Below are 15,495 nucleotides of genomic sequence, written 5' to 3' on the forward strand. Positions count from 1 at the left end.
TGGGTTGCTTCTATCTGCCTCTGGTTGTTACGAGTAATATTGCTGTGAACATTCATCTTATGGTTTAGATCTAAAATGTCGTTCAAAAGTCTCAGGTACTCAAGAGTTGGGGCCTGGTTGGGAAAGTTGGGTTACTGGAGGCATGACTGAGGAAGGTGTCTTCTTGTCCCCAGCTCGTTTTCCTCCCTCTCTGTTCCTAGCTGCCACAGCAAGGACAGCTTTCCTCTACCACGCTCTTTCACCATGCCATTTCTGCCTGGGAGCCGCTGACCTTGGACAGAACCCACTGAAAGGCATTGAGTATTTTATCCCAGTGATGAGAAAGTGGCTGAACTCACACTGATGCAACAACTGGTACTTACATGTGGATACCACAGTCATGAAAACTAACACATGTTGTTATTGTTATTATTTTCTTTTTGAGACAGGGTTTCAATATGTAGCTCAAGATGGCCTTGAAGTCACTTTGTAGCTCAGGCTGGCCTCTAACTCACAGTGATCACCCTACGATACCCCTGTGTCAGCCTCCTGAGTGCAGGGATTACAGGTGTGTACCGCCATGCCTAGTAACCTTTTTTTTTTTTTTTTTTAACCAGGCAGCAGGCAGAATTTAGACAAGCTAGGAGGAGCAGCAGTGGGCACTAGAGGTGGTGAACCTGAGCAGAGCCTGCAAAGGTGGGAAGAAATTGATATCAGAAGCTAGGTGAATGGCAAGTAGTATTTGTAGTTGTTACACAACTGGCAAAACTGGCACTTGGAAGACAGAAAATGTACCTAGTAAATGTGTAGGGGACTTCTAGACAGGATGCTAAAAATGCCAAAAACCTTATTTTCACTTAGTATTGAGTAGAAGGGAGAGATAATCTAAAGAGAGAACTACTCAATTTATAAATAGAATTTACACAAAATACAGAAGAACCAGAGCTTGCTGGATTGGAAAACAAAATTATTTCCTGGCTCCAGCAATTTCTCTTGGTAGTAGCAGATTTTCAAAGTAGGACAGAGTCAATTCGAGGGTGTGGCTGCAATAATTTTGTAAACATCTGAGAAAAATTGAAGGCAGTGCCTCCGCAGGCTTCTCTGAGGTAGAAAGAAGACTGAGACTCCTAGGTTGTTCCACAGCAGGCTTGTGAAGAAAGGGGTCTGTCTTACAAAGAATAGTGGATGAGGCTCTTAGGCTATGATGCATACTCCACTGAGATTACAGTAAATCTTGGACCTTGTATGGAAGTTGGACTGACAAAAGTGTTGCTAGCTAGGAGGGACAGATACAGTTCAAAACAAGAGTACGTCTCTGAGCCCCAAATTTCTCTGGGCAGAAAGCAGGCTGACATTATTTGTCCTGTAAAAGAAAGACACCCTCAGAACGCAGAGCCTTGGATCATAGAGAACAATAATTAAGGAATCACTCTTAAGAAGCAGAGCTGGGTCCTAATCAAGGAGTACACACTTTCCTAGGCTAGGGCCAAACTGGGTTTTAGAACTGCTACACATTAATGACTGTCATGTGCCTCCAGTTCTCCTCCTTTTGGATGAGTCTGAAAGTGATCCTGTTCTCTCATTACATGGAAAACTGAATATATGGGGCTCCAAATGTCATGTCTGTTCATAGAATGTAAGACGTAGACCTTTTCCAGAGAAGAGAAGCTGTACCTGAGAAAGCGCATCTACCCAGACCTCATGCAGACCCCAGCCTAGTGGCAGACGCTGGGATTGGAGAGTCTCCGAGTCTTGGAAGGACTCAGTACTTGCGGTTCATGAGAGGGTGTAACAAGGTTCAGATGAGGGTAGTGGTAGATTCACAGTGACAGTCCTCACACCTCCCAGGAGTCACACCACAGTTCTCTCCTGGGTTTGTTCTTCTCAGTGAAGCACTAACCAGCTCAATGCACAGGAGCCTGCTATGGGGCTGTGCACTGGAGTTCTCCCCTGTAGGACCCAGGCCCATGAGAGAAAACAGAGATGCTGTGGAGCTTTGGACAGCACGTTGTTCAGCTAAGTGCTCAAGGAGGCATCTGGACCACTAGCCCAAGTCAAGCCCCAGGCAAGATCAGCAGAAAACTCCAGATGAATCCAGCTCATGTGGTTGAATGTGAACAAATACATGGTAATTTTACGCTAAGTCTGAGAGCTGTTCATTACATGGCAACAGAGATGGTACAACTATATGCTGGATAACAAAAATCTATTTTCTATTATATATCAGATATAATTTCAGGCCAAACTCATTACTCTACCTCATTGCATTCTTTTTTTCCATTTTAACCACACCAAAAAATCTGTTTCATAAACTGTCTTAAAATGGTAAACAGGGGCTGGGGAGATAGTTCAGAGGCATAAGCACCTACCTGGCAAGCACAAGGACCTGAGTTTGACCCGGCTAGGCATGCTATGTCACACCGTGCCAGGATTTATCAAACTTGGTGACAATCTGATCACAAGTTAAACCATTTTCATAAAATTTATTAATGATTTTTCTAAAATCAAAATTTAATGGCCATATGAATGCCATGCTTCACCCCAAGATCTGTCCCACAGAACTTCTGGGCATCTGCTGGGACACCTCTCTGGAAATCACCCTGGGCTGAAGAAAGAAGTACTTTATCCTCTTCAGAAGGCTAATGTCAGGGTATAAATTCCCAATTCCCTCTCTCTAACAGGGGACATCCCACCTTCAGGGCATCCTAGAAAGCTGGTTTGACCCCGTGGTGACTCTAGCATAGCCTATTTCTGTTCAGTATTGTTCTTCCCTAGCTCTCCCACCTGCACCCTTCAGGGGCTCTGCCTTATAGGTCTGCAGCTCCTGTCTCACTGGCCCCAATGGTGCATCGATGTCATACACTTCCCTCAGAAACAATGCCTTTTTTCACTTCAAAGACATCAACACTATCTTGTCTCATTTCCTGTCTTCTTGATCTGAATTTCACTTTTTCCTCCTCAGTGTATCCCTACCCCACAATCAGTTTTCAGTTCTGTTCCCTGCTCTCACCGGTGGGAGGACAATCCAGTATCTAAGCTGTCACCCCTGAGAGAAAAACCACTACATTTTATCTCCATTTCAGTTTTCTTCTGAGTTCTGTTCTTGTACCATCTGGACACATTTCTATTTGAACATATCACTAAAACCAATTTTAACTATGTTCAAACACAAATTCAGAATCTTTCCCCCTAATTAGCACCCTCAGGACATGCAACTGGCATATTCTCCTACCAGTAGATATAACACTTGGGAGCCTTGCCAGCCAGTGGGTTTGATCTCTTTGCTCATGGAATAATATAGTGCCTTCCACGAGTGACAGCAGCGATTCTTAGTGCTGCACAAGAAGCTAGAGGATGGACTAGGAAGAGTCTGACAAAACACCATCACTCTTCTGCACACCTCCCTTCCCAGAACTTTCTTGCCTCTGTGCTATTGCTGAATCCATTCATCTCCTCCAAATGTCTTTTTCTCCCACCTGTATTCTGATCATCTAGCCCCAACTTCTCTATGAAATCTTTCCTGAAAGCCATAAATAAAATGCTTTTTATCTTCTTTGAATATATGAAGTACTTACTACTCTTACTAACATTACTTTATTGTTCTCTATATTGAACCTTTATTCATAGTCAACTCACCCCATCTCCTTTGCTCCAAATTCAGAAAGACATTCATACTTCTAATGACTGGTATCAAGTCGGCACTCAATAAACGCTGTAAATGTATTCAAATCACTTAAACTAAGATATCACTATCACCTCACCAACGTGGAGCTGAAGTGGATCTATAGTTCATCTCACAGCTATATGCTTCCTAATTCTTGCTGCTTTATTCCCTGCCACAGCCCCTACCCCTCCCTGTTCTTTCAGTTTTCTCACTTTGCAAACCTAGACCCTAGCTCAGTATCTGCCATGATTAAGGTTTCTACATTAAGGCTCAAACAGAAATCAAGCCAGGTGAAACTCCACAGGTCCGACTTACAGACACAGAAATGAAACTTACCAGATAGTACAAGAATGAGAGGTTGGTTGCAGCTGCACTTTTCACCCTGCTGTCCTTTTTCTCAAACATTTTTAAGGTATCAACAGCCTAGAAGAATAAGATCTGACGTTACTACTACTGTAGTATGACAGTACTCAGGTTACTTTAGGGTAAAGACTGAGTGTGTGTGAAGGGAGACTGGGGAAGAGAACAAGACAGATACAAATTTTATTCAAGAGTTAGAATCTATACAAAATAAAATGGAAATTCTGGAACTACAAATGTAACTGAAATTAGGACTACATATATTTCTGCTTCTGGTTACTACAAACATTGACAGAAGACCATTCTTCACAGAGAACAGCCATAAAAATGGATGTCTACATGAAACACTAAAAATATGTTTTGAAGGCCCCAGAGAGCTGCTGAGGCAACCAGGGCTTGAAGGCCAACATCCCAGAAAATATTCAGGATAAATACGGCTGAAGTTGGGAATGGTGGTGCACACCTATTACCTCAGCACGCTATGAGGCCAAGGCAGAAGGATTATAAATTTGAGCTCAGCCAGGGCAATTTAGGAACTTGGTGAGATGATATTCAACATAAAAAATAAAAAAAGGGCTGGAGATGTAATTCATTGTAAAGGCTCTCCCAGGGTTGTTCGAATCTCAGTAGTGAAAAACAGAAAAGAAAACAAAATAAAACAAAGACATATGGGAACATAAGGAGAAGGTCCAATATGAATGTAATTAGAATTCTGAATGGGGAAGAAAATAAATGGCTTAGAGTTCTTCAAAACCAGTAACATAAAATAATTTTAGATATATCACAAAAAAAGATCTAAATTTGTGTTTGATGCAAATGAGGTCACCAAATGAAGTTTCACTCAGTGTACTGACTCAACTTTTCTGAAGGGTAGATTTAAAAATATTAGATTTCATGTATCTTGGTTATTGTACCAGTTAACTGTCAACCTGAGTGGATTAAGAGACTTCTGGGGAGGTGCCTGGGTCACAGGAGCACTGTCCTCATCAGTGCATTAATCTGGGGTTCGTAGCTGAGGCACTACTGGGAGGTGGGGTGCCACTGGAGGGGGAGGATGGTGAGGATGTGCCTCTGGCGGGACATCTCTCCCTAGTGTGCCTCCCCTGTGCTCTGCTTTCCAGGGGTCTGCAGTGAGTGCGTAGCTCCCCATGCCCTTCTGCCACGATGTCTCTGCCTTGGAGACAGCTGCCCAAGGACAGAAGCCCCAGGACAAAGGAACTGTTTTCTCCTTTAATCTGCGTATGTCAGCCATTTGGTCTCAGAAATGGCAAAGTGGTCAAGAGTGACAATATGAGTAAACTGTTATTCTTTTTAAGGGTTTTTTGGTGATTTGAGAGAAAAGTATTGGCAGTTTCTAGGCCAGTAGTTTATAATTCCACAAAGTAAACACTAGAAGAAAAACTAGAAGTCACTTCTCAGACTATTTCTTACTTATTTTCTTGGAGTGATCCTACAAAGTGGCCAAGAAGTTCCTTTTTTTGTATTTTAGGGAAGGGTCTACAGGGTGTTCAGGTTCTCACCACTAGATCAGACTCAAAGTGATCCGCCTGTTTTACAGCCTCCCAAGAGCTGGGATTACAGGTGCACACCACCATGCCCAGTCTCAATTGCTGTCTCAGCACGCTCCCGGGCATGGGGACTGGGCTGGCATGGCAGGGGGACACTGAATCCCTGGCCCCTGCGCCTGCTTGCAGGCACTTGAATTTGCTGAGCTATTTGGCCGGCCCTTAAGTTCCTAAAACTAACATAAAAAATTATTGTTGCTACTATTGCTCATTCTGTAAAAATCATCTCATGGGTTCTTTATATAACCTCCACAGCTATTAATATGGAAGCCACTGCTGTCTTGAATGTCTAAATTATATAAGCTGTATTTAACTTTGAGTAAGAATGGGATGCTTTCATCCTCATTTTTAAATTTTGTCACAATAAATGGCTGTGTTCAAAATATACGACATTTGAATAGGTATAATTGATATATGTATTAAATTCTGAGGAGAAGAACACAGAAAAGAAAGCTGTTCTCTAGAACTGACGACATCTGTATTACAAAAAGAAAACTAACAAGCAGCAATCATCTTTACACAAGAATACTATAGTAATGTGCATTAGTCCCTTTAGAGGCAGCTGCTCTTGTTATAATCAAGAAAATGTATTAAATTTAATTTTTTATAGTTCCTACTTTGCAGCTCATTAATAACAATAAAGTCACATTTAAAACAAACTATTTTCTCCCAAATACATATAATATATAAAAAGTAATGCAATCAAAACTTATTTCTTAAGAAAATTAATAAAAGTAGTTAGACTTTAAAACATTCATTTAGAAACATTTAATAGAGTAAAAACATATTTGCTATTTTCTTTCTAAACTATGAACTATTCTAAAAGGCTATACAATTATTCTAGGAGTGGTGGTGCACACATATAATCCCAGCACTCAGGAGGCTGAGGCAGGAGAATCATTGTGAGCTGCAGGTCAGCCTGAATTATACAGTGAGACCATATGTCAAAAACAAAATAAAAAAAAATTATTCTAATACAAATAATACCCTCTAGTATTTTTTGGTTCAGAGTTTCTTTCATGAAAAGTCTGCTTTCAAAACTGTTATGTCCATGAAAACCTATCCAGTATTTGTTTTTTAAAAATAAAATATAAATTAATTTATAATTTAAAAAGCACAGTAAATGTCATCATTAAATTTAGTTAAAATTAATTGTAAATGGTTAAGACAATGAAAATGAACATTGTTGATCTCCTTATCCCCCCACCTATTATGCCTATTTCAAGGTTCCTTCTAAACTGGTGCTTAGAAAGTCATTCTCACTGGCCCCAGACCAGCTACTTCATTTCATTCACCACTGGCTTTTTAGTGGATTTTTTTTCCTCCATTGCAAAAGTGGTTACAGATATAACTATCCCATAGAACTATATTCTGCAGTTGCAGTTCCAGCATCTTTTCCTAAAAGAAAAAAGGACTAACTCTAAAAGCACATCCTTAGAGAAGACATAAATGCTTTTTACTCTGAATAGTAAATAAGGTAGTCATCATCAAATGATCATAATGATAGGTTGATCCAATTCTTTTTTTAAAAAAAAGTATTTAGTACAGGGTCTACAGGGTCTCACTACAAAGATTAGACTCATAGCGATCCTCCTGTTTTCAGCCTCCCAAGCGCTGGGATTACAGGTGTGTGCCATCACGCTCAGTCTCATTTGCTGTCTCTGCGGGCCCAGGGGGCGGGGCTGACATGTAACATGGGGGATTGCACCCTGTTCTCTGTGCTTTGCCTAAACAGGTGCTTTAGTTCATTGAGATATCTGACTGGCCCTTGATCCAATACTTTTTAATAGTGTTCCTTTCAAATTAAGACCATATTATATGTTCCTCATCATACTTACAATAAAGTATAAGACAAACAAATGAGAGCAGAGGGTATTATTTGTAATAGAATAATTTGTTTTTGTTTTTGTTTTTGACATAGGGTCTCACTGTATAATTCAGGCTGACCTGCAGCTCACAATGATTCTCCTGCCTCAGCCTCCTGAGTGCTGGGATTATACGTGTGCACAAATATAAGACACACAAATGAGAGCAGTAATGTTGAAAAAAAAAAGCAGAAATGACATTTAAAAATAATGGTAGGGCTGGTGAGATGGCTCAGTGGTCTAAAGCACCTACTTAGAACAAGCTTAGCAAAGCACAGGGACCACGGTTTAATCCCCCCGCACCACATGCCAGCCAGCCCCGGTCCCTGGTGGGCTGAGCTAGCCACACACACACACACACACACACACACACACACACATAAATAAATAAAATTTTTAAAAAATGAAAAAAAATGGTAAACTAACTATTATTAAAAATGTCAAGCATGGAAATGGAACAAAAGCAGACAGGAAAGCAGCAGATGTAAGATCTGTGTTAAATGGATTTGATCTGTGCAAATGAAAAAATAAAATCCCAGCTTATCACTGTATAGACAACAGTTTTAAAACACAGGATGGCCCTGTATTGGTAACCCTTTCTAGAAAGAACATTTGGAAATAACACGCCAAAAAGAAAACTGTCATGCCTGACCTGAGCAGGTCCTTCTCAGCAAACTTGCAGCCCTTCCGCAAGCAATAGGGAACCACTTACGGGCCATGCTGCCCTTGGCAAACAGAACAAATGACCACAAAGAAAATTTAGGACAGGCCATGCAATCTCCCTGGTGCTGGGAAATCCTGTGTTATCTGTGTAACTTGCACTGACTATTCTGGGAACTTGGGCCCCAAACACTCTACCCAGATTCCTTAGAATTAAATCCCCATTTTCAAACTCTGCAAAAACTTAACTTCTCCTCCAGCCAGCTCCTGAAACCACTCAAAATCTTAGCCCATCTGTCCACAGACAGAATAAATCCAGGCTTTTGCTCACAGAAAGCCTGTGTCCAGGTGGTTTCTCATTCACTGGTGATAAAAGAAACTGGTAACATGGTTTTTCTATTTTATTATCTGTAACAGTCTAACTCAAAAATATTTTTGGAAAGGGCTTTTAAGAGAGTCTTGCTAAGTAGTTCAGGCTGTCCTTGAAGTCTCAGTGATCTTCCTGCCTTAGCCTCCCAAGTGCTAGGATTACAACCATGCACCATTACACTCAACAAAAATTATTTTAGATTTTTATCTGAAGATCATGTTAACAAGATAATACAGACCAGTTTACTTCTCTTCACTTCCACTGAAAACACAGGGAACTGCTGAAAACCTCTAAGGAAAAGTTCAACCCTGGACAAGAATATGGTATAGCAGTTTAGTGATCACATAAAGTAAATATTAACATTTCAACAAACAGACAGATGGAGGGCTGGCCAAATAGCTCAGGGATTAAAGCATCTGCAAGCAGGCACAGGGGCCGGGGGTTTGATCCCTGGGCCTCCCATGCTGGCCCCAACCCCGGGGTGTGCTGAGACAGCAATTGACATGGCGTGGTGGTACACAACTGTAATCCCAGCTCTTGGGAGGCTGTGAACAGGTGGATCACTACGAGTCTGAGCTAGTAGTGAGACCCTGAACACCCTGTGGACCCTTCCCTAAAATACAAAAGAAAAAAAAAAAAAAAAAGACAGGTTAATACTAAAGTTTCAAACAATATTAATGAAAATCTTGTTGACAAAAATACAAATTATTACTTAACTTTAGAATAATGACAGGTGACATTCTAGAAAGAAGGTTCCCTGTATGCATTGCTTTGACTAATTAATATACAAAATGCATTAAAATTGGGTTTCAGACTTACTTGGTTAAAATCTTTTTGTCTCAAGTATGTGATGGCTTTGTTTATTTCCAGATCATTGGCTAGCTCCACATATTGAGAAGCTTTCACTATCTCCACACACCTACAAAACAGGAAAGTGTTCAGTTACCTGGTTTCTTTCTTTCTTTTTTGCAGAACCGGGGATTGAACTCAGGCCCTTGGGCTTGCCAGGCAAGCACTTATTCTACTGAGCTACCTCCCCAGCTCCCTGGTTTCATTTTTAAATGTATTTATGTTGCTGTTAAATTTCTTGAAAATAGGTTTAGGGTGCTTTTGCTGTTTTGTTTTGGTGCTGGGCTACACACAGGGCTGTGCATGTGCTGGCCGAGTGCTACAACCTGTGCCCCAAAGTCTGTGAGGTATCTAGAGCTCTATAAAGCTGCCTATTGACTTCCTCCAACACAGGAGTTAAATAACTAAATTCTTCAGGTCTATACTAATGTTCTTATTTAATTGTTATTTTCTATTGTCAGCCTTGATTATTTTTAAATATCTTAACATTTAGTTTCATTTATTTTATTAGCGCATGTTTGCATTCCTATGTGGGGTTGTTGCACGTGCATAACACATCTTCATTTCTATTTTCATTCCTTTTCCTCCCCTTCCCTTAATCAACCAGGGATAAATCTTAATTTTAAATCTGTACATGTGTAATAACAGCTTCAAAGTATAAAAGCAAAAATTTTCATTAGTTGCTGGTAAGAATTTAAAATGATATGGACCTGTTGAAAGAGAGTTGGAAACTTGTTTAAAAAATGAAATAAACACATGATCCAGCAAGCACACTCTTTGGTATCTATTACAAGAGCTGAAAACTTAATGTTCACACAGAAACCTATACATGGATGTAAGTAATAGCTTTATTTATAATTGCTAAAACTTAGAAACAACCAAGATGTCCTTCAATAACTGGATGAGTAAACACAGACAATCAAACATTCAGCACTAAAAAGCAATGTGCTATCAAGCTACAAAAATGCATGGAAGAAACTTAAAGAAATGTTACTAAGTGTACAAAGTCAATCTGAAAAGGTAATACACTGTATGACTTCAGCAATACAACTTTCAGACAAGATCAGTGTGTTCAAAGTGGTATGGCCATAGACAAAATACAATTTTCAGAAAAAGGCAAAACTATGAAAGTGGTAAAAAGATCAGTGGCTGCCAAAATTTCTGGGAGAAGGAGGAATGAAAACATAGAGCATGAGGATTTTTAGGGCAGTGGTACTGTTCTGCATGTATTATAATGGTGGATACATGAAATATACATTTGTCAAAATCCACAGAGTACGCAACACAGAGAGATGATCCTAACAAACTATGGAGGTAGGTGATAATGACATGTCTGTGTGGGTTCACTATTATAACAAATGCATCACAGTGCTCTGAGAGTTTGATGGTGAGGAAAGCTAGAGCTATGTGAGAGCTCTATACATTCTGTTAAGTTCACTGTAATCCTAAAACTGTTCCCCTAAAATTAAGTCTATTAATTTTTTTTTTTTTTTTGTGGTATCGGGCATTGAACTCAGGACCTTGCACTTGCCAGGGAAGTGCTTATTCGACTGAGCTATCTCCCCAGCCCCCTCTATTAATATTTGTAAATCCATTTTTTGGTGAAAATTGGCAATTGATTCTAAAATTTATATGGACATGAAAAAGGCCAAGTATAATTAAGGCAATTGTGAAAAATAATTGTGGAGAGCTTGTACTATCTGTCCTCTTCTATTCAGGCTGCTATAGAAAAATAACAAAAAGCAGCTAGTTTAAAAACAACAGAAATATATTACTTACAGGTCTGAGGACCAGGAAGTCCAAAACTGAAGTACCAGCAGACTTGGAAAAGGTCTGTTTCTTGGTTCACAGAATGACACATTTCTAGTAACAAACTTACACAGTGGAGTAGTCTAGTTCTCCAGGATGTCTTTATGAGGGTAATAATTCCTTGTTTAAGGACTCTACTCCCATGTCCTGACTCCTAGAGATAACAATCCCCTTCTAATATCATTTTGGAGGTTAGGATTTCAATATATGAATTTTGGAGAGATACAAACATTTCAGATCATAGCATTATCAGATCATCAAGAATTATGAACATTTGAAAATATAAAAATTGGGGTTTAGTGCAAGAATAACTAAATGGATTAAATATTCTATAAAAAGAATATTTGTCATCTGACAGGTCAAAGATGGCATTAGAGTGCAGTACAAAAAGCACAAGTGTTTCCATACATGATGATGAGTCAACTGAACAGCTGTACTAAAGAGAAGAGAAAAAATCTTGACTTTAATTCATATTGTAAGCAACAACAATTCCAGGCAGATCACTGAAACATGAAGGGTAGAATTTCTGGAAGAAAACATAGGAAAATATTTTGTGTATGGCTTCTTTTACTCTGTAAGACTTATCCATGTGTTGCATGTAGTTGCAGTGTTTAATTTTCTTTGATGTTATAGTTCATGATGTTAATATATCACAATTATTTATCCATTCTACTTAATAGGCACTGTGGTAGCTTGCTGCTTAACTCTATTAAAAATGCTCCTACCAGTACTACTGAACCACGTTGGTGCATGGGTGGCCTCACGGCTGTTGTGCACACACCTAAGGCTCAATCCTCTGGTTCAGCTTTAATGGTAGAAGAACAAGGAAGTGATTGCCAAGGAAGTTGGGATAGAGGCCACCATTTGGAGTGGGAAAAATGGTGACCCACATCAGGATCTTCTAAGGTACTGCTAATATTCTTTTTTTTAAATTTTATTTATTAAGCTAGGCAGTAGTTACATGTGTATTTGCTTTTGTGACCTATTGAGATGATATTACTGTGTTGTATATTTTTTGTATGTGTTTTATATCCTATCGAAATGGTTAAAATAATTTAATCATTTACAAATAAGTTAACAAATATATAGTAAAGAAGCCAGAATTTATTTTTTGGTAGAAAAATATATTTATTTTATTAGTTTCAATTTAATATTCTTTTAGATGCAAGGAACAGAATGGAATCCAATTTATTTATTGTGATAGGTTTTTTTTTGTTTTATGCTTAATTCATTTCATTTCCTTTTTTCAATTGTTTGTATTTTTTATCTTCTTAATTACTTACACATTTCTTTTTTCTTCTTCCAATTTTACATGCATATATCTGGTAATATGAATAACTGGTTGGAAGATAACACTGTATTACAACAAATACTGTGAAATTCATATTACTTCATTAAGTGAAATTTTGTATCACTTGTAATTTTTTGTTTTAATTCTAATTTGTATTCTCTTTAAAAAGTACTTTTTTAAAAATGTATTTGCTATAGGGTCTCACTATGCAGCTCTGACTCCTAGTGTTCCTCCTGTTTTCAGCCTCCCCAGTGCTGGGATTATAGGTGTGCGCCACCATGCCCAGTCTCAGTGGCCAGCTCAGTGCACTGGGGAGCGGGGCCAGCACAGCATGTGGTACCAGGAATCAAACTCTGGTCCCTGCACTTGCCTAAGCAGGTGCTTAGTCTGCCATGCTATCTCGCCAGCCCAAGCCACAAGAACTTACATTGAAAACAATCACAATTCAGGACTGAATTATCCTTTTCTTTTTTTAGTAAAATAGTTGTATAATATATATCAGCTTCCAAACCTGGCTACACATTAGAGTTCCTGGGAAAGCACTGGGAAAACTTTAGATGTTTCTGTCCCAGTTAAGACTGAATCATTACATACATACACACATACATATATACATACATTCATTCATTTATTTTTGTGGGACCAGGGATTGAACTCCTGACCTTTTACTTGCCACACAGATGCTTATGCCACTGAATTGTCTCCCTGGCTCCATAAATTGTTACTTTAACAAGTTTTTCCGAGGCATTCAAGAAGTAGCGCACAATGTAAAGCAATGTTTGCATACTTAATATATCTCATAGAACCCCAGTGGAGCATTAGAAATATCAATACCCAACTTCCAACATGCAGAATTCTGATATAGGAGTCTAGAGCACAGCCTATGCCTGGAGGATTTTTTTTTAATCCCCGGATTACTATAATATGGATCAGAATCACCCAGCAAGCTTGATAACAATGCAGCTTCTCACTCCCAACCTCAGAACCCTGAACCAGATCCTCAGAGGGAGGAAGGTGGGAAAGCCCTCTGCCTTTTTAAAAGAAATTTGTTTTGCAGTGTGGGAGTCAAACCCAAGCTTCCTATGCATGCTAAGTACATGCTACTCTACTGGTCTATGCCCCTAACCCTTATCTGTAAACAGGGTAATTCCAGTGAGACAAAGTTTAAAAATCATTAACCTTAAAAAAGAGCTAACAAGTGTTAAAGTAGTTCCTATTTTGTGGTTTGACTTTTGCAGATGCTGTTTCGTGGGTTTTCAAAAAATATTAATCTAAATTATTTATTGTGGATTTTTCACTATATCGTGGGATTTTCCAGTACCGGATAGTATAAGTATGTTGTTAAAATTACATAGGTTTACAAACTTAGAAAATGATTAAGAACATTAGAAGTATTTCTACAAGTGTGAGAAAAGTTTGTAAGAGTGTGGAAAGGGCTTATAAAAAGGCTTAAATATATATAAATACTAAAATAAATATTATGTCACTACTTTGTTGATCTTCACTTATCACCATGGGGGTGTCTGGAACGTAACCTCTGCAATGTCAGGGGCCACTGTATATACATTACCAACTCTTCATAAGGAATATGATTATTACGTATGACAAGCATGTATTAATTAAAATAAAAACAAACAACCCCCCCCATCATTGACTTTAACTATCTGTCCTAGGTCAGTGAATTTTTACTACTCAGTTTTCTCAGATAGTGAAAAAGGCAATGATTATGTTTATCTCCCTGAGATAAGATATAGGCATAATAAAAGAATTTGAAACAAGGATGTGTTTGATAAATTCAAACTAAACTCAAATTTTTTTTGTCACAGTTTAAGGTACAATCTTAACATCAGACCTGAGCTAAATAGTGCACTCAAAACTTACTTGGAGAGAAATAAATTAATGACCCTATTTTTAGGGAGAATAAGTATAAAACTGTTGGTTATATTAGTTTATTAGTAATTTCAATCAGCTTTAAAAAGCTGGGTATTGGCATATTCTAGATTTTAATAGACTAAAATATTTAACAGCCAGCAAAATACCAGCAGTCACTTTTTATAGTCCTAATACTACCATTAAAAATTTTAAATAGAAACTGGCTTCCAAAAGCTGAATAAGAATGTACAAAAAAAGACTTTCAACTTTAAAATTGATTCCCTTGTACTGAATAATTTAAAATATAAACAGAACTGCCTAAACAGCTAAATTAAGCAGAAGACTAACTTAGCTACTTTTTAATTGAAAATATCCTTTTAAAAAACAACAAAATCTTAATTTAAATCTTCAATTTCAAGTCCTAAAACTTCTTTAAACATTGAGCAGATGTTAAAAAGTCTGTTCTTAATTTTCTGCAATTAATAAAATACATGAAAAAAGTAGACAAAATGAGACATTATGAAATGTTTTCCTATAAAGTATTTTTTATCCTTAGAAGCTCTAATGTTGCCTTCCAAGAACACTGTTAAGCATTTTAAACTATCTATCTGAAGCACATTTATATACATAATTATATGTATATATATGGCATTAACATGTATACACATGTAAAATACACAAACATTCATATACATGTACATACGTGTTGCAATTTCTGAAAAAGGTACGTAAGAATTTTTCAAAAAAATCTTTTATTTATTTATTTCTATGGTATAAGGCCTCACTATGCAGCTCAGACTTGTAGTGAACTTCCTGTCTCAGCCTACCCAACACTGGGATTACAGGTGTGCGCCACCATGACCAGTTTTGGCATGGCATGCAGTACTGGGTATTGAACTCAAGTCCTTGAGCTTGCCATTGCCAGGCAGATGCTTATGCCGCTGAGCTATCTCCCCAGCCCCCATAAGAAAGTTCTATAAACATATAAATATGTTTCTACACTTAATGGAAGAATGATAGCCTCTTTAACAAATGGTGCTGGAAAAACTGGCTCTCTACATGCTGAAAACTAAAACTTGACCCAGGTCTATCACCATGCACTAAGCTAAAGTCAAAGTGGATTAAAGATCTAAACATTAAAGCAGAAATGCTAAATCTCCTGGAAGAGAAAGTAGGAGGAACTCTTGAAGACATAGGGGTAGGCAAAGAGT

The 15,495-nt window shown here is 38.3% G+C and overlaps 1 protein-coding gene across 1 annotated transcript in view; it reads right to left on the reverse strand.

Moving 5' to 3' along the window:
- The window catches only part of Ift88 (intraflagellar transport 88), a 125,239-nt gene that overhangs the window by 56,485 nt on the left and 53,259 nt on the right, over positions 1–15,495 (reverse strand). Inside the window, exons 14-15 of the mRNA XM_023699165.1 lie at positions 9,283–9,382; positions 3,980–4,066 (exon numbers count right to left, since the gene is read on the reverse strand). Coding sequence (XP_023554933.1) covers positions 3,980–4,066; positions 9,283–9,382 — 187 coding nt within the window. The remainder of the gene's footprint in view (positions 1–3,979; positions 4,067–9,282; positions 9,383–15,495) is intronic.

Source organism: Octodon degus, unplaced genomic scaffold, assembly GCF_000260255.1.
Source record: "Octodon degus isolate 3935 unplaced genomic scaffold, OctDeg1.0 scaffold00111, whole genome shotgun sequence".
Classification (NCBI taxonomy): Eukaryota; Metazoa; Chordata; class Mammalia; order Rodentia; family Octodontidae; genus Octodon; species Octodon degus.